Raw genomic sequence first — 25,754 nt, forward strand, 5'->3', positions numbered from 1 at the left:
TACATACACACCCAGTGCTCATCACAACAGATACCCTCCTTACTACCTATCACCCATTTAACCCATCCCCCTACCCACCTCCTCTCCAGTAACCCTCAGTTTGTTCTCTGTATTAAGAGTCTGCTTTCTGGTTTGCCTCTTTTTTCTCCTCCATATTCATCTGCTTTGTTTCTTAAATTCCACATATAAATTAAATCATATTGTATTTGTCTTTCTCTGACTTACTTATTTCACTTAGTATAATACTCTCCAGTTCCATCCACGTTGTTGCAAATAGCAAGATTACATTCTTTTTCATCACTCAGTAGTTTTCCTTTGCATTGTATGCATATATACATACCACGTCTTCTTTATCTAGTCATCTGTCAATGGACATTTGGGCTCCTTCCATAATTTTCCTATTGTTGATAATGCTGCTCTGAACATCGGGGTGCATGTGTCCCTTCAAATCATTATTTTTGTATCCTTTGGGTAAATACCTAATAGTACAGTTGGTGGATCATAGGGCAGTTCTATTTTTAATTTTTTGAGGAACCTTCATATTGTTTTCCAGAGTGGCTGCACTAGTTTGCATTCCCACCAACCATGTAAGAGGATTTCCCTTTCTCTGCATCCTTGCCAACATCTGTTGTTTCCTGTGTTAATTTTAGCCATTTTGACAGCTGTTGAGGTAATAGCTAACTGTAGTTTAGATTTGTATTTCCCTGATGATGAGTGATGTTGAGCCTTTTTTCATGTGTGTTAGCCATCTGGATGCCTTCTGGCATAGACATGGAAAAATGTCTATTCATGTCTTCTGCCCATTTCTTAACTGGATTATTTGTTTTTTAGATGTTGACTTTGATAAGTTCTTTTTTATTTTTTTTTAAGTGTATTTATTTTGAGACAGGGGAGAGGGGTAGAGAGAGATGGAGAGAGAGAGAGAGAGCTCTAAGCTGAGAGCAGGAGCTCTAAGCTCCTAAGCAGTCTCCACACTGTCAGTACAGAGCCCCATGCAGGACTTGAACTCAGGAACCATGACATCATCACCTGAGCCGAAGTCAGACACTTAACCAACTGAGCCACCCAGGTGCCCTGAGTTTGATAAGCTCCTAATAGATTTTGGATACTAATCCTTTATCAGATATGTCATCTGCAAATGTCTTCTCCCATTTTAAAGGTTGTCTTTTACCTTTGTTGATTGTTTCCTATGTTGTGTAGAAGCTTTTTATCTTGATGAAGTCCCAGTAATTCATTTTTGTTTTGTTTCCCTTGCCTCTAGAGACATGTCTACTAGGAAGTTGCTACAGGGGTGCCTGGGTGCCTCAGTTGGTTAAGCTTCTGACTCTTGGTTTCGGCCTGGGTCATGAGCTCATGATCTCACACTTCATGAGTTCGAGCCCCACATCAGGCTTCACACTGACAGGAGCCTGCTTGGGATTCTCTCTCTCTCTCTCTCTCTCTCTCTGCCCTTCCCAGCTCACTCTCTCTGTCTCTCTCCCAGAAATAAATAAATCAGCTTAAATTTTTTTTTTTAAAAAGAAGAAATTTCTTCAGCTGATGTCAAAAAGATTATTGCCTGTGTTCTAGGATTTTCATGGTGTCCTGTCTCACATTTAGGCATTTCATTCATTTTGAATTTATTTTTGCATATAGTGTAAGAAAGTGGCCCACTTTCATTCTTTTTCATGTTGTTGTCCAGTTTTCCCAACACCATTTGTTGAAGAGACTTTTTTTTTTTTTTATTGGATATGCTTTCTTGCTTTGTCGACGATTGGTTGACCATATAGTTGTGGGTCCATTTCTGGATTTTCTGTTCTGTTCAGCTGATCTGTGTGTCTCTTTTTGTGCCAGTACCATACTGTCTTAATCAGTACACCTTTGTAATATAACTTGAAGTCCGGAAGTGTGATAGGTTCCCTACTGCTCAAGGTAGGGCTCAGTCCCACTATCCTGGGATCATGACCTGAAGCTGAAATCAAGAGTCAGATGCTCAAATGACTGAGCTACCCAAACACCTGTTGAATAGTGTATTTTAAAACACAGAAGTTTTTAATTTCAGTAAAGTCCAGCTTATCTCTTTCTTTTCTTCATCATGATTATGATTTATCTAAAAAATATTTACCAAAGCCAAGAATATAAAGATTTTTCTACAATTTCTTATTAAATTTTTTTTTAGTTTTATCTTTCATTTAAATCCATGATCCATTTTGAGTTAATTTTTCTGCATGATGTGAAATAAGAATCTATTTTCATTATTTGTATGTTGATACCTAGTTAAGCCAGTCTTCACAACAATTTATTGTAATGAATATACTTTCCCTATTAAATTGCTTTGGCACGTTTGTCAAAAATAATTGACTACAAATCTGAATTTATTTCTTAACTTTCAGTTGTTTCATTAATCTATATGTATGTCCTTAAGCCTGTACCATACTGATTTGATTACTGTAGCTTTATGGTAAGTTTGGAATTGCGAAGTTCAAGTCCCCTTTATTGTTTATTTTCAAGATTGCTTCGACTATTTTCAATACCTTCCATTTCCTTGTTAATATTAGGTTCAGCTTTTCAGTTATAATAAAAAAGCCTGTTGGGATTTTGACAGAATTTGCATTGAGCCTATAGATAAATTTGGGGACAATTGTAATTTTACAATATTGATTCTTTCAGCCTATCGACATTAGTTATCTCTCCATCTACTTACATCTTTTAAAATTTCCTTCAGGAATATTTTGCAGATTTTCAGTGTACAAATCTTGCCCTTCTTTTGTTTTCTTTATTCCTAATTTTTAAATTCCTTTTGATGTTATTGTGGATGGGGTTGTTTTCTTAATTTCATCCAGATTCTTAATTGCTAGCATTTAGAAATGGAATTAATTTTTGTATATTTATCTTGTAACAAATTAAAGAGTTTCAAGTGACTGTGAGCTCTGACTCAAACTGTGATGACATTTGCAAAACAGCCACATGAAGTTATAATGTTGATTTCAAGTAATTATGATGCCATACCCAGAATAAGGGAGATAAATCTCCTACCTGATTTTGCTTATCAGTGTAGACTGATACAACATGTTCTATTCTAGAAAGACACTGCTAAGTTCAACAGTGACAAATGGAGTGTGTCTACTATAAAGCTTAAGGGACAAACCTCCAGAGGAAATTCAGTATGTAATGTTGATTGGTTTCATTTCTGTTTCAAACAGGTACCTGATGTGTAACCATGATTATTTAACTCCTTGAGGCTCATTTTCCTCCTTTGACAAAGAGAGATAAATGTTGCCTGTCTTATATAACTTGTTAAAGGTTCCAGTGAGACAGCCAAACTTAACACCTGGTTTATCAAGGACACATAGCAGGTTCTCAGTAATTATCACTTTCCATTCCTTTATTCAAAGCTATACCATTCACTTAAAACCTCAATAAATATTTTTGAGTTGTATGTTTTAATTAATTTCTTTAGATAGAAAAGAGATGACGAAAGCAACCGCAAAAACTATGTGACATAAGGAGTGGTCTTATTTACTCCAGAGCAGAACTAGATGTTGCTGGTAAAAACAGCTATAAGAAGGAGAATATTTCAGTCAAATGTAAAAGTGAACTCTTAATAAAAAGTATACGAATACAGAATTAGCTACAGGAAGACATAGTATATTATATGATTGAGTAAAGAAAAACAACTATTCCGGGATATATTTGGGAATTGAAGCACGAATGTGGAGGAAAAGAATGTGAGTATCTCTTTGAATTCTAGGATTCTATGATCATCAGCAATCTCACTGAGAGCTGATGGGAGTGCATGCAATCTCTTAGTAAATAAATAGCAAAAAAGATGCATTTTGACTGCTCTTGGTACACCTGAGACTAAGCAATATAGTAGAGAAAGACTTAAAATTACATAAAACCTAGATTTGAACACCAACTTTGCTATTTCCTCACATGTCACTTTGGCAAATGGTTTTATAATTCAGATCCCTTATTTATATAATGTGGATCAGTGTTTTTCAGACTTTTGCATGTCTGAATCACCAGGTCAACTGGTAAAACTGCTTGTAAAGCCCTACTCCCATAGACTATTAATCAGTAGATATGGGGCACAGCCTAGGAATGTGTAATGTTTTAATAAACCTACCTAGATTTTCTTCTTTCAATATTTCCTGATAAACATTTTGAGAAACTTGGATGTTGATTTTTTGCAGGTTTGTCATGATAATTATATATGATATCAAATTAAATGCACAGTATTCAGTAATTTCACAATGTCCTTATTCATTCTAAAAAAGTTCTTCTGCAATTTTAATATTCAAGGTCTCCATATTTCCATGGTCAAGGTCCCAAACTAGGAATTACAGATGATGCATTTTCTTTTTTTTTTAATTTTTAAATTTATTTAAATTTATTTTTTTTCTTTAGAGATAGAGAGAGCATGAGCAGGGGAGAGGGGCAGAGGGAGAGAAAGAGAATCTTAAGCAGGTTCCAAGCCCAGTGCAGAGCCCAACACGGGGATTGATCCCATGACCCTGGAATCATGACCTGAGCCAAAATCAAGAGATGGATGCTCAACCAGGGCACCCCAAGACCATGCATCTTCTCATATATCTCTGTGGTTTCTTTCCATTTCCTGCCCTATGCAAACCAGAAAAGGTCATCTAGGAAAATGACCTCTGGATTCCTTGGCCTTTTTTTTTTTTTAAGTAGCCTTAGAAAACTTGAACTAGACCACTAATGCCTTAGCAGAATATTGGTCTATCAGTTTGGTGAGGTTTAAATTATTTTGTTTAAATGGTAATATTGGAGACACTTGGAGAAAGCAAAGGATGTACCTGTTCCATCCCATTCACCTGAAGTTTGCAAGTGCATCTCATATTGTTAAAGCATATCAAGAATGAAAGACATTGAACACTCACTTTTAATTTTCACTTAGGAATTAAGACTTAGTGCTAATGTAAATGTGTTTCACAATATTTCTGACTCCTATACATAGCAAACATTTAATTTTTCTTAATATGCTGAGGAAATGAAAAGCACAATGGCTTCTCTTTAGCACTGAAAGCACCAGCTCTATTTATTTCTATTACACCTGCCTGCAAGTCCCTAAACAAAGGGAGTTTATTTAACAGAAAAGTATTGTCTAGGGAAATGAGAGGAGGAAAATATGCAGAAAATCAATCCTAGAGCTGTGAATGGAAAGATGATACCAACTTTTTCATGCTAACACAATTCTGACAGATTTAAGAAATCCTAGTTTACCATTATAACCAATATCCATTGTGCAGTATTTGATGGTCCTGATGAGTTGTTGGCAGATGCTTGGCTAACAACACTTTCTAAGCAAGTCATGCCCTGCTGTAACTGGGCTTGGAGACTACACACCATTGTCATTCTGGGCATCTGAAGAAGTTGGCTTTATATAAGGCCTTCTTTATATTGCTACTGCGGTTCCTTCAAGAAAGAATAGACACACCTCGAGATAATGCAGAATGGCAAATAATTTTATCTTCAGAAAATTTTTCTGCTTTGCACATTAAATATAAGTCTGCATGTTTTCCCTACTTTAACATCAATTTAAAGTATGCAAAATGTGGACTTAAGTATGAGTTCTTATCAGAAATTGTATAGAAACCATAATAACAATGGTTAATTTACTAATCTGATAAATAAAAATACCCAATAAACATACTAATTTATTATAAGGATATTGACCAGACAGTGATGTACACATAAAGCTTAATCTGGTCAATACTTTCTTGACTCATCTTATCTTCCCTGAAGGCACAGAATGGCTTTCTCTTCTTGGTTGCCATAATGCTTGGTTTATACACCTATTTTATCCTGTGTCACAGTCCATCTGCATCCTGATTATTTGTACAAAGTTCTCATTTTGCATTACATAATAAGCAATTTGAGGACAGTAACTATAAAAATATTGGTATTTCCTTCAGGACTAAGCAAAATACTCATCCTAGCAGATGCATATTATTATTTCTCCAAAACTTCTAAAGTTACGAAATTAGGGCTTTGGTTTCAAAAAGTTTAATTTTTTCATATGGAGTACTAAATACAGTGCTAAAATATAACAAATATTTTCATACAGAAAGGTGGCATCACAGAAGAATTTAGCCAAAATGCATTCATATTTTTAAGTACCTTGGTATTTAATTCCATTTTTTTCTCCTTTATAATATTTCAAAAAGCATTCTTTTTAGCCTCCAGCCTGTCCCAGAAGAATCAACTGGACTTCTGTACCTGCCAGAGATATTTTTTGTTAGTAGAATTTCAGGTTGCCCAGTGATACATTTGCATTAATTATTTTGAGTTCTTTTAATGTTTTAGAGAAAGATCACAAGAGATATAGCTAATCTCTCTTATGAAGTAGAACCAAGTGTTTAATACCAATAACAAAGTTATAGTGATCAGCGGGATCAGAGATGCAAGCTCAAAGATTTTAAATTAATTTATGATAAATCATTTCATCTGCTATAATTCTTAAATATTATTCCTTATTTCTGAGAGAAAGAATAGAGTGTAATTTAAAATAAGCAAAATGCAAAAGAAGCCATTTTCCTTCCATAGGCTTTCCAATGATTGTTAATTCAGTCATAGACCTCCTTGTGATTTTTATTAAACTAACATTTGTTAAGAAGAGCCCTGGGGTTTCAGATGGTGGTGAGCCAAGATTCGAGAAAGATCACAAGGCAAGGGAAAGTGAAATAGAGAACTTCATTAGTCACAGGTTTTGGAGGAGGTACAATGCATTGGTCACTGGGGCAATGGGGAGGTCAAGGCAGGATACCAGCAGAGAGGGAGTAGCAGAAACTGAGGTACGTGGTTTTTTTTGTTTGTTTTTGTTTTTGTTTTTTAGGATTGGTAGGTAGAGTGCTTTGGGGGTCCTGAGTTAGACCTGATTGGTCAACACAAACCAAAAAGAGTAGGACTCTTGGTAAATTCTGAGGAAGGAGGAGGAGAAGCACAAAATGGAAAGGAGCTAGGAGAGACATATGCTTATCTCCAGGGCACTGGGGAGGTTATATCAGGAATTTACACTTCTTGTGACTTTGCTGGCTGTTACCTAGGATAGCACTCCTGGTCAGGGCTAGTGTCAGTTCCAAGTCCCAGCAGACCCCTCTCCACACAAAATGGACTCTAAGGCAGCAATATTATGGATATTTAGCTAAACTCTTAACAGCACCCTTTTAAAAAGGTCATCCTAAATATGACTTTATTTTCATAATTTCTAAATGGGATATTTGCATTGAAGCCAAAAATGTGCCTGTATCATAATGAAGACATTTTGAGGCAACTAAATCCCTGAGTTAAATTAATTAGATTGTGATGATTCCGTATTGAGGAGGAGAAACGCGCACACACACACACACACACACACACATACACACACACGAAGGATGAAAGCATCCTCCAAGGTTAAGCCTGTTTAGGAAGACTGAGTGTCTGGTTAATAAGATTTTTTTCTTGCCTTGTTAAATCATAAATAGAAAAGGATGAGACAGGAAGAACCACAGACTAGTGGGGAGAGGTTCGGAACGGCAACAAATCCTTTGGCAATATCAAGATTGTCTAATGACCTGGGTAAGTGTGTTGATACCAACGTGGTAAAATAAAGTGACTGAATATCCGTGTTCCTATTCTCATAGGATCCAAATATTTATTGGCAAAGGAGATACATTTTGATCGAAGGAAGAGGAAGCTGAGGGTGAGAAAGAAAGCATAGAAACAAAACTAATTGAGCACCTAATATGTGCAAGATACTCCATTAGGAACCATTATATATTTTTAATTTACTCTAACTCTTCCCAGGGCACCTGGGTGGCTCAGTTGGTTAAGCGTCTGACTCTTGGTTTTGGCTCAGTTCATGATCTCACGAGCCATGGGTTCGAGCCCCCCATTAGGCTCTGCACTGGCAGTGTGCAGAGCGGAGCTTGCTTGGAATTTTCTCTCTCCGTATCTCTCTGCCCCTCCCCTGCTATTAATCTCTCTCTCTCTCTCTCTCAAAATAAATAAATACATTTTTAAAATATGTAATCTAACTCTTCCAACAACCCTCTCAGGTAGGTATTACTTTGCTAACCTTACAGATAAGGTATCGACCTCAAGAAGATGAAGTAACTTTTCCGAATCCATACAACTTATAAAGGCTAAAGGAATTCAGACCTAGGATGGGCTAACTTGTCATTCCATTCACCTAAGCTGAGTTCCCTGCCTTATCTTATTTTGCAATGATGCCAATTTTGAGTGTTTGCATTATTATCCACAATTTACAAATGAAGAAAAATTAAGGTTAAATTGGTATTTTTCAAATGTCATTCCACTGGCAAGTGTTAGCCTGTGATGAAGTTTTCAACACTACGAAGATGTAGAAAATTGACATTGAGTAGAGTCAAGTAACAAAATATTAGTGTGTTTTCCATGAATCAGTCAATCTCTCTCCATCTCTCTACCTCTCCATCTTTCTCTTTCTGTCTGCCTCTCAAGAATAATTTCTTTTGATTCTAGATCCTTTATATATTTAGTATTAAAATAGCCTTGCTTCTCTGAAACATTGTTGAAATACAGGTGTGTGTTTGTTTGTTGCTTTATTTGTTCTAATGTCAAACTTTGAAGCTGACAATGCCAATGTTTATTATTGGCGTTTGACTTTATTCTTTTGTAAAATACCAAAGTCCAGGGAACTCAATGTTCATTAACTTGCCCCCATTATCGTAGATGTGGGATATGGAGTTGGGACTCAAAATTCATTTACACCTGGCTCCAAAGTCTGGTATCTCCACATTAAAATGAAAGTCCTAATCATTATTAGGATATCCCAGAATTACAGTCTTTCCACCATGTTGTGATTGTGTGTTGTGTGATTATTTCCCACGTATGGTGATAAATAATTAGCTGGGATTGTCTCAGCTGCATAGTTTTGTTATCACTTAGCCTGCTTGTTGGCCATGATACAACATGTTGTCAGATAGCTAGCTGTCCATTGCTCAAAAGCACAGAAACAACCTGGTTACTCTGGTGGTGTCAGTGTATATGTGTATGTGAGAGATAAGTGTAATCACTTTAATAAAGATGTATTCATGGCTTATCCCATTTCATAATTTACAGACCCAGCTGTGCTCTTCCCTAGGTCTCCTGGATAATAGGTGAGCTGCATATTGAAGCAGCTGAATTTGTGCATCATTTGCTCATCAGTCTTCATATTTTATCACTTGAGTTTCTGGATATAGGTATCTTGCTAATCAGATTAAATTTTACCTAACTAAGATGGAATGTTTTGAAGGCCTGTGCTAGCCTTTGATTGCTCAATTTTATGCAGTTCTCAAGATTAGTATTTAAACCTTTTTGGTCTCTTAAGGCAGCGAACAGTTACTTTGTATAATTAATCAATTATTCACCAAAGCTAGTTATATCTCTATCCATTCTTCCACAAGTAAAATTACATTTCTTAATCACATGCATGAGGGAAAATGATGTCTGAGCTTTTCCCTTTAGTTCAAGAGAATTTGAGATTCAAATTGATAGGGAAGGAAAAGCTTAAGGTTCTAGGCACTTTTCCATCTTAAAATCATTTTTTTTAATGAACATATATATTCTCCCATAGGCAAACTGTACATAGATAAATGGTTCTTCTATAGATGGTCATAACTCATTGCAAAGTGACAGATCAGCCATGTCCTCCAAGAAAGAAGAAAAAGAAGAAAGAAAAAAAATGAGAGGGAGAGGAACAAGGAGAGGGGAAAAAAAGAGGGAGAAAAAGACAGGGAGGGAAGGAAAGAAGAAGGGAGGGAGGTCAGGAGTCAGGGAGGAAGAAAAGATAAAGAGAGGAATAGTTTCAGAGATAGAAAGGCAAACAGACGGACAGATAGACGTGTGTTATATGTTATTTTGAAATCAACAAAAATGCTAAAGCACAACAAAATTGTCTGTTTTGGCCTCTCAAACTTTACTGTTGTGCTTTGACATTTGTCAACATAAAAAGTTTGGTGCATTTATTTCTGTTTTACATGCACTATCTTTGTGATTTTAACTGTATAATTTTGAATTATATATTTTAAGCTTAAGTAATTTTCATATTAATAAATAGCCCACAAATGTCTTAATAACTATAAAATATTTCACCTAATTATTTTATCATTATTTAACCTTCTTTATATTCAATGATTATTTTACTTTCTTTTTCGCTACTATACAAATCCCAAAGTAATACTTCTGAGTGAAAGGTTTTCTTTTTAAATGTGGATTATTTTCTTCAGAGAAAGACTATCCCAAATGAAATATACTGGATAATGGACATATTTGAAACTACTGTATCTATCTTATTAAATTATTTTCCAAAATATCTGCACCAGCATTGTAAAAGAGAGGAGAGAGAGAGGGCAAGAAAGAGAGAGAGAAATCCCTTTCATCGTGCTGGAGCCAACATTAAATGTATAATTTTTGTTTGTTTCCTTGTTTAAAAGAAAAAAAATCTTATTATTATAGTGATGATAATAATTTGGGGGGGGTAATTAGGTTGTATCATTTTTCTTCAATGTCATTGTATTAATGCAAATGCATCTGAAAAAGCTAATGTAGAACTACTTTTCCTTGCAAACTGCATGCACCACATATATCGTTATATGAACAATTATTTGTTGAAAACATAGTATCAAGGAGTCTGCTGTGATATAACAGGTATGATTTACTGCATATCTCATATATTTCAAGTGCTTTGTTCCAGGTGGTTTACAAATTCATTTCTATCTTCATTATCATCATTGCTACTACGATATATTGAGATCTTATTAGTAAGAGGCACTGAGCTAAGTGCTTTAACTCATTCTCTTATGTAGTCTTTACACACATTTATAAAATAATAATGTTCTACATTTTATAAATATGGAAATTTGGATTAAGAAAATAATGCATAACTTATTGAAGACCACAAAGCTAGTAAGCAGTTGATCTAAGGATTTGAACATTGGTTAAGCCAGACTTCTTAGACCATGGGCTTAACCGCTACCTTATTCTGTTTAGTCATAAAATCTCTTGCATGAAATAGAACTTATCATTTCTTTCCAAGATTTACAGTTGCACTCCTCGTTGTACCAGAAATAATTAAAAGAATTAAAAGTCAATAATTATTCTAGGTAGTGTTGGGCAAGGAGGCAAAAAAAAAAAAAAATCAGCATGACCAAAAGCTCTGCCTATGTATGTGTATTTAACAATAGTAATAAGAAGAAAATCTGTGAGTCTGAGTAGGTGACAGCAGAGACTCATTCTTTTAATGCCCATTTACCTTCAGAGGCTTTGCTGTGGTTCATCAAGGTGAGTCTGAAGGCCATGCTTCTATATCACATCTTATTTGTTTAAGAAAACTGTCTCCAGCCCCTGCATCTCATCCATGTTCTTGGTCTACTATACTTTATAGGCAATGAGAAATCACAAATCTGTGCACGGGATGATATTTTTCTAAGTTGTTTTGATTTGATTCATTTTTGTGCACTGAGTTATCATGATAGGATATATGTTAGGAAGACATTTCTGGAGACTGACCAACAGATGGATGGCAGAAAGCAAGGTTGGAGAGAGTTGGATCATTCAGTTTAATAATCTAGGAATGGAATAAAGAGATAAACCTCATGATCTCTTAAAGAAAGAGGAGGATTAGTGTCTAACATACTGAATTACTTTAATAAACAGTGGTTTACAGACTTAGCCATGGAAAGACTGTTAGCAGCTCTCATCTGCAAGTTTCAATTTTGCAAGCTAAGATAAAGCAATGACCCGTACTGAGTCCATATGGAGAAATTAAAGTACATTAGTTATTGTTGTTCTTGTTGCTTTTCTTAGATTCTGGTCAATGAATATGAAAGGAAAAGTCTCAAGATTTACTATCTCATGAGTTGGGTTGTGATGACAAGCTCAGCATACTTTGATGATATGTAGTGTCTAAGTTTCAGGCACGAATGAACATGAACCACTTGAAAAGGGAATGTTTGTTGTTGTTGTTGTTCTTTCAGCTGCATAATTTAATTTAGTAATGGACTTATGAAATAAGTTCTGAAACTCCAGCTCCACATATTGGATTTTTTAAACCTAATTTCTGAAAAATTTAGCTAAGTTTCAACTTCCTGTCAACCTGCTGAGAGATGGGAAAGGCAGCTGCCCTCACAAATCCTGGTGGTCTCCAGAATAGTGCAAGTGAGAGAGAAGTGCTCATAAAAAAATGGCATGGATTCCAAAACTTTCACTGAAGGAGGAGGGTTCTACTAGGGATGATGTTTTTAAGTATGTATTATGTGGATAGATCACTTCAGAGTCTTACTAATGAATCTCTTTAGATATCAGCACAGAGAAAGTATTAACTTGTAAACTTCTTTTAAAAAGTAGGCATATTCTTACAGGATATTTACAGTATAACTGCCTCTTCATAATTGCAAAATTGAGTATAAACATCACTATTTGGCCTGCAAGCTCTTCCATGAACCGTCCCTATTCTAGTCATCTCTTGGTAGTTACTATCTCAGCTGACCTTGACGCTGTGACCTTTGATGCTTTCTCCCACCGGACACCTACTTTAACTTCCCCTTCATCCCGCTGACTCTGCCATAAACAACTTTATCCATTCCTCAAGGATGATTTCCTTGTTCACTTCCTTCATGAAGAAATCCCTAGTCATCCTAACTAACCAAGAGTCATCTTTTCTTTTCTTTTCTGGATAATACATCTCATTGATTCATCAAGCCCCCATGTGTATCTACTACCTACTAAGTTATCTTTGTTGAATGTTTCAAAACTATGGGGAACTATTTTGTTGTCAAAAATTGTGTCATTAACCACAACTGTAAAATGTAATATGACCATTCAAATATAAGATGTTGTAAAGTTAAATAATAAAGTGAAAAAAAGGTGGTATAGAATCTTGGAAAGATCCCAAATTTACGGGAAAGTGGACATGGGTTTTACTTGCAACAATACTTTTATGGCCTTGAGTTGATATCTAACTGTTGATATCCTCATGTGTAAATATGAGGGGTTGAGATGAAGGGGACAAAAGAGATTAGATGTTAAAACATTAAGGGAACAGGGCTATCAAACAGAGAATTTTAAGACAGTCAAAGCGCCAGCAGTATTAATAGCCACAAAGAGATCAGGAGGAAGAATTGGGAAAGAGATTGTTATTACATTTTAAAAAGGCATCTATATATTGTGTTCACGTAATTATTTTAAAATTATCACCCCCAAAGAGAGTTTTTATTTATAATTTAACTACTGCCTACCTTCAAAAAGTATGGAACCAATACATTACCTATAATTAAATGATCAAAACAAAGGTGAAGAGCCACACTAATAAGATACTTTAGGCTCCCATGATATGACATACAGGTCCCCTGTCATAATATCTGTATTAGTTTTCAATTATAAATGATCAGTTATCATAGAGTAAATGGCCTCAAGAAACACAAGTTAATTATCCCTCATTTTCCATGGATCAGAGAAGTCTGGCAAGTTTTAAGTAGATTCTGCTTATGGTCTCACAAGAGTAAAATTAAGGGGTCCGCCAGTAGCATCCTCAAGCCTGTTTTACTGGATAAATCTTCAAATATATCAACATAATTTTGCAGAACCTTGAAACTTCTAGGTTCTCATCTTTTTTCCTCCCAACAAAAGAACATGGCATTATTTTTATTATTTTTTATCTATAGTGTCAAAAAAAAAGTATTGGTACTAAATGTTTTTGCATCCCTCCAAATCCAAACGTGTATCTCCATTTCCTTTTCTGTCCCCCTTTCCTCTTCTTCTTCATCATGGGACTTACATGACCTGATTTGGCCGCATACTTCATATTTGTAATGTCAGTGGCAACTCATCATAATTGTTGGTTTATAATCATTAATGATGCTAATACTAATATGAAAAATAGTAGAAGAGGGGAGAATGTTTATTTGTCAATATTTATACTGAGTATTTCTGTGCTTTCTCATTTTATCCTCAATTCTGTGAAGAAGTGACTCCGTTGAACTGAGACCCAAAGATAAGTAATTTATCAAATCACTTTATCAGGATCACCAATGAATAAACATCAGGGCTAAAATTCAAACCAAATTCTACTTTACTCCAAAGCAGTATAACCATTAGGAAAAATTGCCTTTATAATACAATATTGTAAATGTTTCCTTTTTTTTTTCTTTCTTTTTTTTTTCTTTTTTTATTTTGTTGTCTTCCTAACTACAATTGTTTGGAACTTTTGGCAATCTGGGTGATGTTGGCAACAAATGTAAGAGAGCTCCATGAAGAAACTTCCCCTTTATGTTTTCACCAAGTGAATGCCTGCTTTATCATAGGTTATACAGTTGATAAGATGCTTATTAGGGCATGATATAACCTGCAAGTTATAATTATGCTGTCTCTCTGAGAAACACTAAGAATTTTATGAACTTCATCTCATGAAACTTCTACAATGCCTGTGAGGCACAGACCAAAATAATTTTAAAGGTAGTGTTCATTGTAAGATCAAAGTATCAAAAAAGGTTCAAGCTATCTTTAAGCCACATAACATTTTCTTTAATGTTGAAATTTAATAAGTTTTCATTGTTCAGATGATCAAAGGCTTGTCTGAAATAGTCAGCCATGCTTGCATTAATGAAAGAGTAGACTCTGCTGAAAATCCTATAGTATGAAGCTTCCTCATGACAATGACCTCAAGTGAAGGGCCACACAAGACAGGGTTTTAAGGTCAAATAGATTTGGGGAACGGTTATATTATATATCCTTCTAAAAGGTTTGTAGTGCCTTTGTACTTTATGAAGAAGTAGGCTTCAAATTTAACTGTGCATTGGAATTGTTGGAGTGCTGACTGAAAATGCAAACCCCATTGCCATAGGACTCAGTTATCACCCAGGAGTGTCATGTTTTAACCATCACCTTATATAATGATGTGGACAGTTCGTGCAAGACCAGAACTTTAAGAAGTTGCATGTTAAAGGCTTTGAGAAGAACTACTTTAAATACAACTGGTTAATTTTAAAAGAAACTTTTCCCCTGAACGTGCATGACCCACAAACACCATTGTTCTTAAAACATACTTTGGGGTACGTTATACTTTGCAGGAAACTTTCCGCATTCATCATGTTTTTTGAGCTTGACTTTATACAACTATTTGTTAATTTTTCAAAGGCTGAATGCAAGCATGATCAAAACACAAGCTGGTTGTATTATCACAACAAAAATAGAATAATTATAATATTCTAGGGAAATGTTAGATTCCAGGTCCTATTCAAACCCATAGAACATAAAAAGAAATGCATTTCTTAGTGTGCAAGATTCCTCTGTGCATCTGCTTAAAATTCTTTGGAATAACGTAGTCAAGGTTTTGACCACTGATTTCTCCTATTATTATTTTTATCTTACCTTTCGACTCTAATAGGCTTATATAGAAGAAGGGGCAATGTGTAACCATTTTGGGGCTTCAATCAAATATATCTAAATCTGATCATATGAAAAAATCAGGCATTTATTAAAATTCTGAAGTACTAAAATATTTTCATAGCCAATGTTTGTGTTATTCAATTATTATTTACTCAGAGATTTCATATTGACCACTTGTTATCTGCTGGCATGAAGCTGAGATCTAGAGCTGATAAATGTAGTCTCTGTCTTCAAGGAAATAAAGAGCCAGACATGCTTATACATCTAAAAACAATCTTAAGTGATAGAATTTTTATAGACATTGTGCCTTTAAAGCAGGAAAGTATGACTGAGTCTTATCTCGTGGTGGAAATGACATTCTAGGAAGGGAATGAGTAGCTGGTTGTCAAGATGTCACAGTGGAGACTTTTATGAAGGTGGGATGACATACGTATGGACATGGAATGGTAAAAAAACATGGTGTGTATTCAAATAAAAGCAATATAGTGCAAGAATAGCAAGCATAGAAAAATAACATTACTCTAAAATCCAAATTGGAGTAAGTCTCCTTTGGAACCTCTTTATTTATCATCTACTTGTAGAATTTATAGGATGTTAGTATGAGGCCCTCTTAGATGATCTCCCCCTATTAGATCCCAAGGAAACAAACTGAGTTGTTTATGTTCAGAGCTACCGGTGGCCAGGGACTATTAAACTCCTAGGCTCTGTTGTACACATAGAAAGGATTACAGGCAATCACCCCGCCCCCCAAAAAGAAGCATATACTTACAATAAATGATTTTTGTAGTTACTTTTAAAAAGTGTTTACTCCCTCTCTCTGACCCTCCCCCATTCATGCTCTGTCTCTCTCTGTCTCAAAAATAAATAAACGTTAAAAAATTTTTTTAAAAAAAAGGGGGGGCGCCTGGGTGGCTCAGTCGGTTAAGCGGCCGACTTCGGCTCAGGTCATGATCTCGCGGTCCGTGAGTTCGAGCCCCGCATGGGGCTCTGTGCTGACAGCTCAGAGCCTGGAGCCTGTTTCAGATTCTGTGTCTCCCTCTCTCTGACCCTCCCCGTTCATGATCTGTCTCTCTCTGTCTCAAAAATAAATAAACGTTAAAAAAAAATTTTTTTTAAGTGTTTAAAATAAAGAGAAAGAAAAAAGGGAGGAAGGAAGAATGAGAGATAGTATGGAAAGAGAAGAGAAGCAGACAAGGAAGGAGAGAAGAAAGGGATGGAGAGAATGATAGAGCATGGGAGAGAGAGAAGGAAGAGAAGTTCAATATTTTAACCTTAGTTAAAACGGAAATGAAGCCCAATTGGAATACACTGCCAGCAACTCTTCTTCAAAACTGTTGAGGCTAACAAGTAAGATGAGAATTCCTGGCTAGTAAAATCTAAGATCTTATCTTCCAAAATATAATCTTTTTTAAGGTAGTGAGGATTTTTTTCTACACAGATTGATGATTATATTGTTTAAATTGCTTCCTAGCTTGCAATATTGATGTTCCTGCGGGCATATGGACGACTGACATATTTAATGCTTTAGGGTCTAGATGCTTCACAGATATAGTAGTTTATAATTCTTTACTTCCATTTAAGTGCTTTTGCAAAGAATTTTCCATTGGAATGGAATTTTGTTGTAGTAGCTGACTGTCCTAAGCACCACTGAGATTCCCGAACCAACTGTGAATGTTTGATCTCTCCTTGGGATCCCACTCAGGTTGCGATGAGTTTATTTTGTCCCTAGCTCACCCTTCCAACCTGCATCAAAGGGAAAGAAGTTTTACAGAGGGAAGAATTCAAGGGAATTTTTCTATCCCTTTCTTCATTTAACTTAACTTCACTGATCTGTTTTCATTTGCAGCTTTTACAAGAGGGCAGGACCTGTTCAATGAAGCACAAAGACAATCCCCCAACCAATGCTACAGTAGAGCCAGTGACTACCCCACAGGTATTTTATTTGTTTGCTTGTTTTGATTATGTCAGAAAGAACTTGAATCCTTTGATTCCCATGGTGTTCTCTGTGTCTATAGCTGAAACAGGGGTGTTGTATTGACTAATACAAGATACCTCCTTCACCTAGTGTCTTTGGACACTGTGCCTGCAACTAAGATTTTGGCTTGATCATCTCAGAACCTCAGAAGAACAAGGGTGAAAGAGGTACACCCCACCACACACACACAACCAAGAAACACACCAAAAATATACAGAGAACAAAAAACATGCATCTGTTCCTTATGGAACAAAAAAAGATAAGAAGAGGATTTGGGGAAGCAGATGAGGGAGAAAGAAGTACATATTCCCAACAAAAACAAACAACAAACACAGTTCAGGAACTTAATTATGAACTTCTTTCTGTACTGTTCTTTATATGACCAAAAATATTATATCATAGTAATTTGTAGGGTTCATTTCACTTAATACAACATTTCCTAATTTATGGGTTAATCAGAGTTGAATGGTTTGGCCAAAGTTTTCTCAAAATAGTTTTTGAAACACCTTGCAACTTGTTGACAGTATTTTTTGTACTTCCATGAATTAGAAATATGGACATATTTACACTTATTTCATTTGGGTCTAGCATTCACTTGTCTGTAGGATATTTGTTGAGATAAAAAATTTATATTACTATTCTGTTAAGATTTTAATTTTCCCTTAAATGTATATTTATCGCGACTATCCTAAATGTCTTTTCTGTATTGTTTGACAGAAATTGCAAATCCTTCCTTGTACTGAATGTGAGGTGAAGAAAAACCCAGAAAAACAATTGACCAACTTTGAAGGGAGGGCAACTAGAGAAGAAAAAATACTGTAAATATCAAGAAACTGTGTTAAAAACATCCATTTATGATTGTCTTCATACTCTTTTTCAACCACAGGCTTGATGGAAATACTAAGTTTTTAAAGCATGCAACTTTTTCACAATTTTATGTAACTTTATATAGTCTAAAAATTTTCCAAAAGATTCCAGGCCAATGATGATCCTTGAGCAATAACCTAATTAAAATGGATATCCACAGTCTTAAATAGTCATTGTCATCAGTAAATTGCCCAGTATAGACTGCTCAGTTTTGATCTCAAATGCAGTATGACATTTAATTCTTCTGGTTCATTGGCTATCTAGTAGTTTTATCATCTAGTTTTGAAATTAATTGGAGGATGATAAAATGTTGTGGATCCTTGGCATTCTTAGAATCCAAATCGCAACCATATCATAAAAACTTGCCCACATTGGCCAATGGGAGTCACTTTCTTTAAGGTTGGAATCGGTGTCAACCTGAACCTATTGTTTATATGAGGGTGTTATTGCTATACTTCTTGTTATTTTGAACCATGTCTAAATAATGTCAAGACAATTCTTTCAGATTTTTAGTCAGCTAATAAAATTTACAAAATGTGTTTGGTATGATGTAGACAAAACATCTGGATGAATATCTAAATTTCTGACATAATTGATGAGATTTTTTTTTGGCATTCTATAGACACATCCCTATGGTTGTCTGCTGGAATTACTCCAAGTTAGGAATTGAGTTCTTTGAAATGCTTGGCAAGATTTTTTTTCAATGAAATTGGGTAGTGGAATGTGGGATGCCAAGAGGGTTGAAAAACATAAGTATGCAAGCAGATAATATACATTTTAAAATGGGGATTTGATGAAAGTAAAACAGCCATATAGAACCAATAAACCCAGATTTATATATTTTGAAAACAAAAGTATTACTAAGACAAGTCAATGGCTGTGATCACCTTTGAAGTTGGGTCTCTGCATAAGAATACCACTAATTAAATAAATGCACTCCTGAATAATCTGAATGTAGCTCAGAAGCAGCAGGAATTGATACCTAAATCCTATTTGATTGATAGCATTGAAATAGCATCAAACTTAAAGACTCAAGTTAATGGGTTAAATGATCCAGTTAAGTTGTCTGCACTGAATATATTCACTTCTGCTGGATAGATCCCATTTTGCAAATACACAAAGTATATAAAACCACTGGTTTTATAGAAAGGATCTGCCAAACCACAATTAATATATTTGGAGCACTGTGTCCTGGCATGCTATCTTAGAAGATATTGTTAATTTAAGAAAGAAAGAAAGAAAGAAAGAAAGAAAGAAAGAAAGAAAGAGAAGGAAGAAAGAAAGAAAAGAATAGAAAAGAAAGAAAGAAAGAGAAAAAGAAAAAGAAGAAAGAAAGGGAGGAAAGGAGGAAGGGAGAGAGAGAAGATCGAAGGGAATTTGTAATCAATAGATGGACTTAAATTCTGATATATAATGGCACACCTTTGATCATAATGACATATTCCAAGAAATTAGGTAATTTGGAAAAATGGCAAACTATCATAAATAGTATAAGTATTACTGTGATATGATCATGTAGCAGTTATACTTGTGGAGTAATTCAGTGTCATTCATCAGTATTATTTTTTTAGATTATGGGCTACCCAAGAAGAAAAGAGAGTGTACTTTATAGATGGTCCATTAGAGGTTTCAGATGAAGAGACCAGGATAGAAGACAAAAATCAAGGTCTAAAGTTCCTACTGACTCCTCAGCTCTAAAACTCACTTAATTCTGTGAGATGGAATATTGTTAATTTCCAAGTTCTGTTGCTTATAATCTCCCGATTGTGCTTAGAATCCCTAACCATCCCCAAAGGTTTATAGAAGGAAAGAAGATAATTTAGTTTTCATTTAGGTTCACTTCCCCACCCCCACTCTGTGCTCCAATTTCTCTCCTGGACTCTATAGACCCTGTGGAAAATTAATCACCATTTTACCTTAGCACATGTTTTGAGGCATCTTTGGAACTAATGAAAAGAGAATCAAACTGATATGTTCTGCGATTTTTAGAACATGCTAAAAAGATGAGAATTTAGCTTAATATGAATCAACTTTGAACAGCCTCATTTGTAAAATTTTCCTATGCTCTAGATCTCTACTCTAGTGTGTGACAATAATCTGTTTCTCTCAATTACTGGCATGATCAAGTGGGCTTTACATGAGCATAATGTATAGATATTTTTCTTTAAGAATAGATAGCATTATGCATCCTGCAGAGTTTACTGGGGTATATTCATTGCATTATTTGTTTCAAAACAAAAAAGAATTGCAGCAGAAGTGCTTTATAAATATTTAGAAATATTCTGGGAGTTCCTTTTGATAGTCAAGCATGGAATTTCTTTTTTCTTAGTATGTGTGATTTTAACGAACACATTTTATTTCTCTCAATTCTTTAATTGCTTTAAAATAGCATCAGAAGGGCTTAAAATGCTTTACTTACGTGTGTGGCTTTGTCCATAAAAGATGCCATTACTTATTATTTCTTTTAGTTAGCAGCTACACAAATTGATGTTGTTCTTGAGGAGTTAATATTCCTAGCCTAACTACCCTCCTGGGGAAGAACATATTAACCTAAATGTTGAATTCAGATACTATAACTGTGCCTGTAATGGTAAACAGTGAAAGATAACTTAAACTTTGCAGAGTATAAATGGACTCTTACTGAGAAATTAACATCCTTTCCAGTGGAATAATTTGTTTCAATATAGGTACTAACAAAACTAACAAAAACATATTTCTCTAGCTATTTTAAAATACTAGTCAATGCTATATATGCAAAGTTAGGAATTTATTTCGGACTTTGTGTCTCCTTTTATATGCATTAACTATGTAAATTGGGTGAGTGCCTAAAATGTGTAAGACCTAACTGAATGCTGATTATGTCTATCCAATGCCAACATGCTCAGAAACAAAGTGAATAATTCAGTAACTCATCTAGATGTGGTTTTCTGTGTGATCTTAAATCTCTGACTACTGAATATACTAGATGGCTAACCTTTTTTATTCCCTTTATTCTTTAAGCAGATATTTAGCATTATAGTGTTATTTCAGACACAATTCTATTTCATAAAATATACCGGATTACAAGTCTAAGACAGTTATAAGAAAAGCACACCTTTACTGTTTGAGATTACAGTGTGGATAGCTGGATTAAAACAATTATTTGTGAACTTTGCTATAATGGAATCTTATTTTTATAGCTCAGGTACTATAATTAGCACTAATTGCAAGCAGAGGCTGAAATTATTATTGGCACCATAGAAAAAAGTGAGCTGGCCAGACCTGGCAGGTTATGAAAACATATACTTGTTTACTTAGGGGACATTTTCGTAGTCATATGTACAGTCTTAAATTTCCCCAAATTATTTGTTGGATTATGTTACATAATATTAATGGTCAATGATGAAGAATAAAAGTTACTGAAAGATGGCCTATTTTTGCTCAATAAAGATTTGTTACCAAGACTGCAATGTATATCCTCCTACATAAGCTAATCGAAAAAGCAAATATTAACATTAAAAATAGTACTTGCTTCTGTGTATCAAGAGCTAAGGACCTTTGTGAAATGTCACCCTGAGAGTACCTTCGAACTCTCTTTGCCAATGCCCCAGAAATCCTTCATTTCATTTAGAGGTGTTTTGTTTTGTTTTGTTTCGTTTAATAGAGTTTCCTGATGACAAAGATTTTTGTCCTTTTGTTTGCAAATGAGTTTCAAGCGCTTAGAACTGGCTTCCTCATAGAAGGTGCTCAAATATTTGTTGAATGAATTAATTCAGAACCTGAAGCAGCAAGGGAAGAAAAAGGAAGCAGAAGGAAGCATATTCTCCTGTGATAATAGGGAATCATAAGATGTAGTCTTTTAGGAAGAGAAAATAAATACAATGTTTTAGTTTTGTTTTTTTTGTTTTGTTTTGTTTTCAGGCTATTTGTCCTTGCTTTTTTCTCTGAAAGATATATCTGTGGGTCCGTGGCTGTGACTTCTAGCAAAGTAGATGTGGCATTTCTGGATGAATTTTGGAATGCTGCTCGATGTGATAGACACAATTCACCTGGCATAGGTGCGTCTTTAATTGGAATCTACCTTTGACATTCGCCTGGATGGAGGCAGGGCCACTTAATTTCTTTTAGTATTAGTTTCTAACCTCTTGGGCCTTAAATTGTTGGACTTAAATCAGAGATTTTCTTCTGCATTCTGCTGCATTCATTCTCCAGGTCCTAAAGCAGACACAGCTCCAGGACTGTGAGGATGGGGGCTCTGGCCTCCATAAACCCTCACTTTCAACTAGAGTACCTATTCTTTTATATAATGTATTTGTTGGGCTTCCACATTCTCAATATACTTTCAATGAAGAAAGGGAGCCCAAGGCTAATGTGATTTGAAAAACCCTGAATAAAATAATCTCTGTGATCCCTTCTCCCCATTTGTTCCTTCAGTCAGCCAGCCATTCAGTTACTCAAAAAATATTTGTTGAGATTCTAAAATGTTCCTATTCCTTTTTTTTTTGGTTAAAAAAAAGCAATGGCAAGAGAAAGTAATAATTATGAATTCTAATATTGCACATAATATGTGCCAGCCACTGTTTTTTAGATCTTTTGAAAAAAAATGATTAAATATTCTAGGCTTCTTTGAGACCAATATTACAGTTATCTTTATTTCACAGAGGAAATTGAAGTAGAAAAATGTTAATTGCATTGCCCAAGATGTCAGGGGAAGAAGGAGAGGTTGCATATAGACCTGGCAGTGAGTTGCTGGAATCCCATGTGCTTCACCGCATTACCACATTGCGTCTCCTCAAAGGCCAGAGTCCTGCCTTCTTGGAACTTACGGTTTGGAAGAAGAGACATCATTAATGAAGGAAACACACAGATAAATGCATGACTGTCTAGGACAGGAACATTGTTCCTTTTTCCCCTTCAAGTTTTTTCATCTGGTTTAAGAATTAAATTGACACGAGACAGATGAACAGGAATAAAAAAAAATAAATAAAAACACCAAAATTTTATTATGTGTGCATAATGAAATTGAATCCTAGAGAAATCGCCAAAGCAGGCAGTTTTTATACTTTCTTAGACAAAGAGACAATAAATCTGTGAGAAATTGACAGGACAAGGAAAACTTAATTTTGAAAGCTGCAGTTAATAAGGAATTTTAAACAGAATTAGGACTGGGGTAGTAAATTAGTAGAAAATAACAAGGGATGTTTATACAGCCTTTATGGGTCTGAATTTCTTATCTCTGATGATGAGGATTGTCTTTACCTCCTGGCACAAGGAGGGTAGGTTTCACATGAGAGATTTATATCTCATTTTCTGGAGACAGAGTGGGGGAGGGTCATAGGATGCATTTTGCATTGCTATTTCTTAAGAACTTTCATTTAAAATCATCAGTATGCCGAAGTGGCACATTTTGGGGTAGCCAGCACTTGACCCCTAAAATTGCTATGAAAACAAAACAAAACAAGACAGGGTCCTCTTGACTGCATGCCACAAGGCAGGGAGCAGCATGTGAACGTATCTTGTATGTGTGAAGTCTCCACCGAGAGAATTCTATTAAACAGATTAATGAATATATAATATTTTGCGTGGATGTCCAAAGCTTCAAACGTATTTTTTTGTTGTTGTTCCTAGATACTAGCTAACAATATTTTAAAGAGGATATTTGAGTTGAAATAACTAGAGAGTTGTGAATTAGTGTTTTTCAAAAAACAAAAGCATCCTATGGGAAAATTGCCAATGCTTTCTATTCCCTGAAGTCTAGGACATAGGAGTCTTTTAGGTATAGATGACAATGAAATGTGGATTTCTTCCATGAAAAACTTCCAAACAGGTTTCTTCTGTTTTCTGTCACAAAAATAGAAATTTTATTTCTCAGCCTTATACTTGAGGTAGTGCCTCCCTGCACACCCCCTCAGAAGAGCCATACATTTGCTAGCACAATGATTGACCCACGGTGTCTGTATGGTACTTCTCTAGTGCCGTGATGCCATTTGCATCAGAAGTAATTGTGGTGTGTATGTTTTCCCCCTTTCCCCACTCCTAAATTCCTTAATTCCTTTGAGAACACCATTTCACTTCATGTCGTAGGGAAACTGACATCCTGGGAAGGTCATAAATGCAATATATTTGTTCCTAGAAAATCAGACTCTATTTGGGGCTCCAGGAAGAAGCAGTTAACCTGTGCACTTGATTAACTGACAAATGAACATACATTCACAGGCAATATTTCTACCGAGGGTGAGAAGAAAAAAGAGTAATCTGTAGTGGGTCATGACCTTTTTCTGACCCTGGCTTATATTTACCACTTTTTCATGATTAAGTGCCCATTGAAATTAAGTCAAGAGATGGATATTCAGCAGAAAGTCCCAGCTGGAATTTAGAAGATGCAGCAGAATTGAGCAGAAGACGAACACTCCTGATACTGATGTTAAATTGGCATCGTGTTCAAAATGATAAGTTGGTGCTTTTTACCCTGCAAATTTGTTTTACTTCTTTATACTTCTTCAGTCTTGATCCCAAAGTTTAAAGATTTGGGGGCTGGAAATCCCCAAAGCTGCTCCTCAAGTCTTTCCTTGGAATAATGTGTCAAGTATGTAAATCTTAATGTCCGCTTGGCAGAAAGTTCACAACTTTTTAAATGGTCATGTTTCCAACGTGAGTAAAATGAGATGCTGACAATTTGCTTATGAAAGCCACTGGGAATGACTTCAGGTGATTCTGACTCCATGAAAAAAGAACAACACAATATGGATAAGAGGAACAGGTAATGAAGAGCGCGGTTTAAATCTATTCTTTAAGTCCCTGACATAGATCCTTCTTAAGTAGATGTGGCATAAATAAAATTGGATATATTTACTGCATGTGTTTCTGGTCATTTATTACACAGCAAATAAATAAATAGTTTAATGCATATTAGAACAATTAATGTTTGCAAATTTGAAAAAGTTATGAGATAAAGAATAAACATCTTCTGAATCAGTGGAAGTGAGGACCAGCTAGATGTGTTGAAAAAAGTAAATTAGACCATTATTAAGTTGACGTAATGACTCTTACCAGCCTTGGCAAAGAATGTACACGGGGCGCCTGGGTGGCTCAGTCGGTTAAACGTCCAACTTTGGCTCAGGTCATGATCTCGAGGTTCCTGAGTTCGAGTCCCAAACTGGGCTATGCTGACAGCTCAGAGCCTGGAGCCTGCTTCAGATTCTGTGTCCCTCTCTCTCTCTGCCCCATCCCTGCTTGTTCTCTGTCTCTTTCAAAAATGAATAAAACATTTAAGAAAATGCACCTTCTCATTTTATCCTCCTGGTTGTATATTAAGCAGCCTGTTTATGTGTTTTATGTGTTTATGCATTTCCACCTTGATATGATTAAAGAGATAAGAAGGTAGGGGAAATATGAACCCTAAAAGAACTCTCGTCTTTCTTCCCATAATGGAGACACAGACTGGTTGTTTGAATGAAGGCATGGAACAAATCTTCCTTCCCTATAGTGCTAATCCTACTGTCTGCCATTTCCTCTTTCATTTTACTTTATTTGGTGGGAG

At 35.4% G+C, this 25,754-nt stretch overlaps 1 protein-coding gene across 4 annotated transcripts in view; it reads left to right on the forward strand.

The window, feature by feature from the left end:
- Positions 1-23,217, forward strand: part of LUZP2 (leucine zipper protein 2) — a 502,146-nt gene extending 478,929 nt beyond the window's left edge. For 3 of the 4 annotated variants that reach the window (XM_058688484.1, XM_058688483.1, XM_058688486.1), the window contains 2 exons: positions 17,240-17,326; positions 18,086-18,774. In XM_058688484.1, coding sequence (XP_058544467.1) covers positions 17,240-17,326; positions 18,086-18,190 — 192 coding nt within the window. In that variant the 3' untranslated portion in view covers positions 18,191-18,774. Of the gene's footprint in view, positions 1-17,239; positions 17,327-18,085; positions 18,775-22,135 lie in introns of those variants that run through there. The other variant, XM_058688487.1, reaches the window with a different exon arrangement.
- The last annotated feature ends 2,537 nt before the right edge of the window (positions 23,218-25,754 follow it).

This window comes from Neofelis nebulosa, chromosome 10 (assembly GCF_028018385.1).
Source record: "Neofelis nebulosa isolate mNeoNeb1 chromosome 10, mNeoNeb1.pri, whole genome shotgun sequence".
NCBI classification, from domain to species: Eukaryota; Metazoa; Chordata; class Mammalia; order Carnivora; family Felidae; genus Neofelis; species Neofelis nebulosa.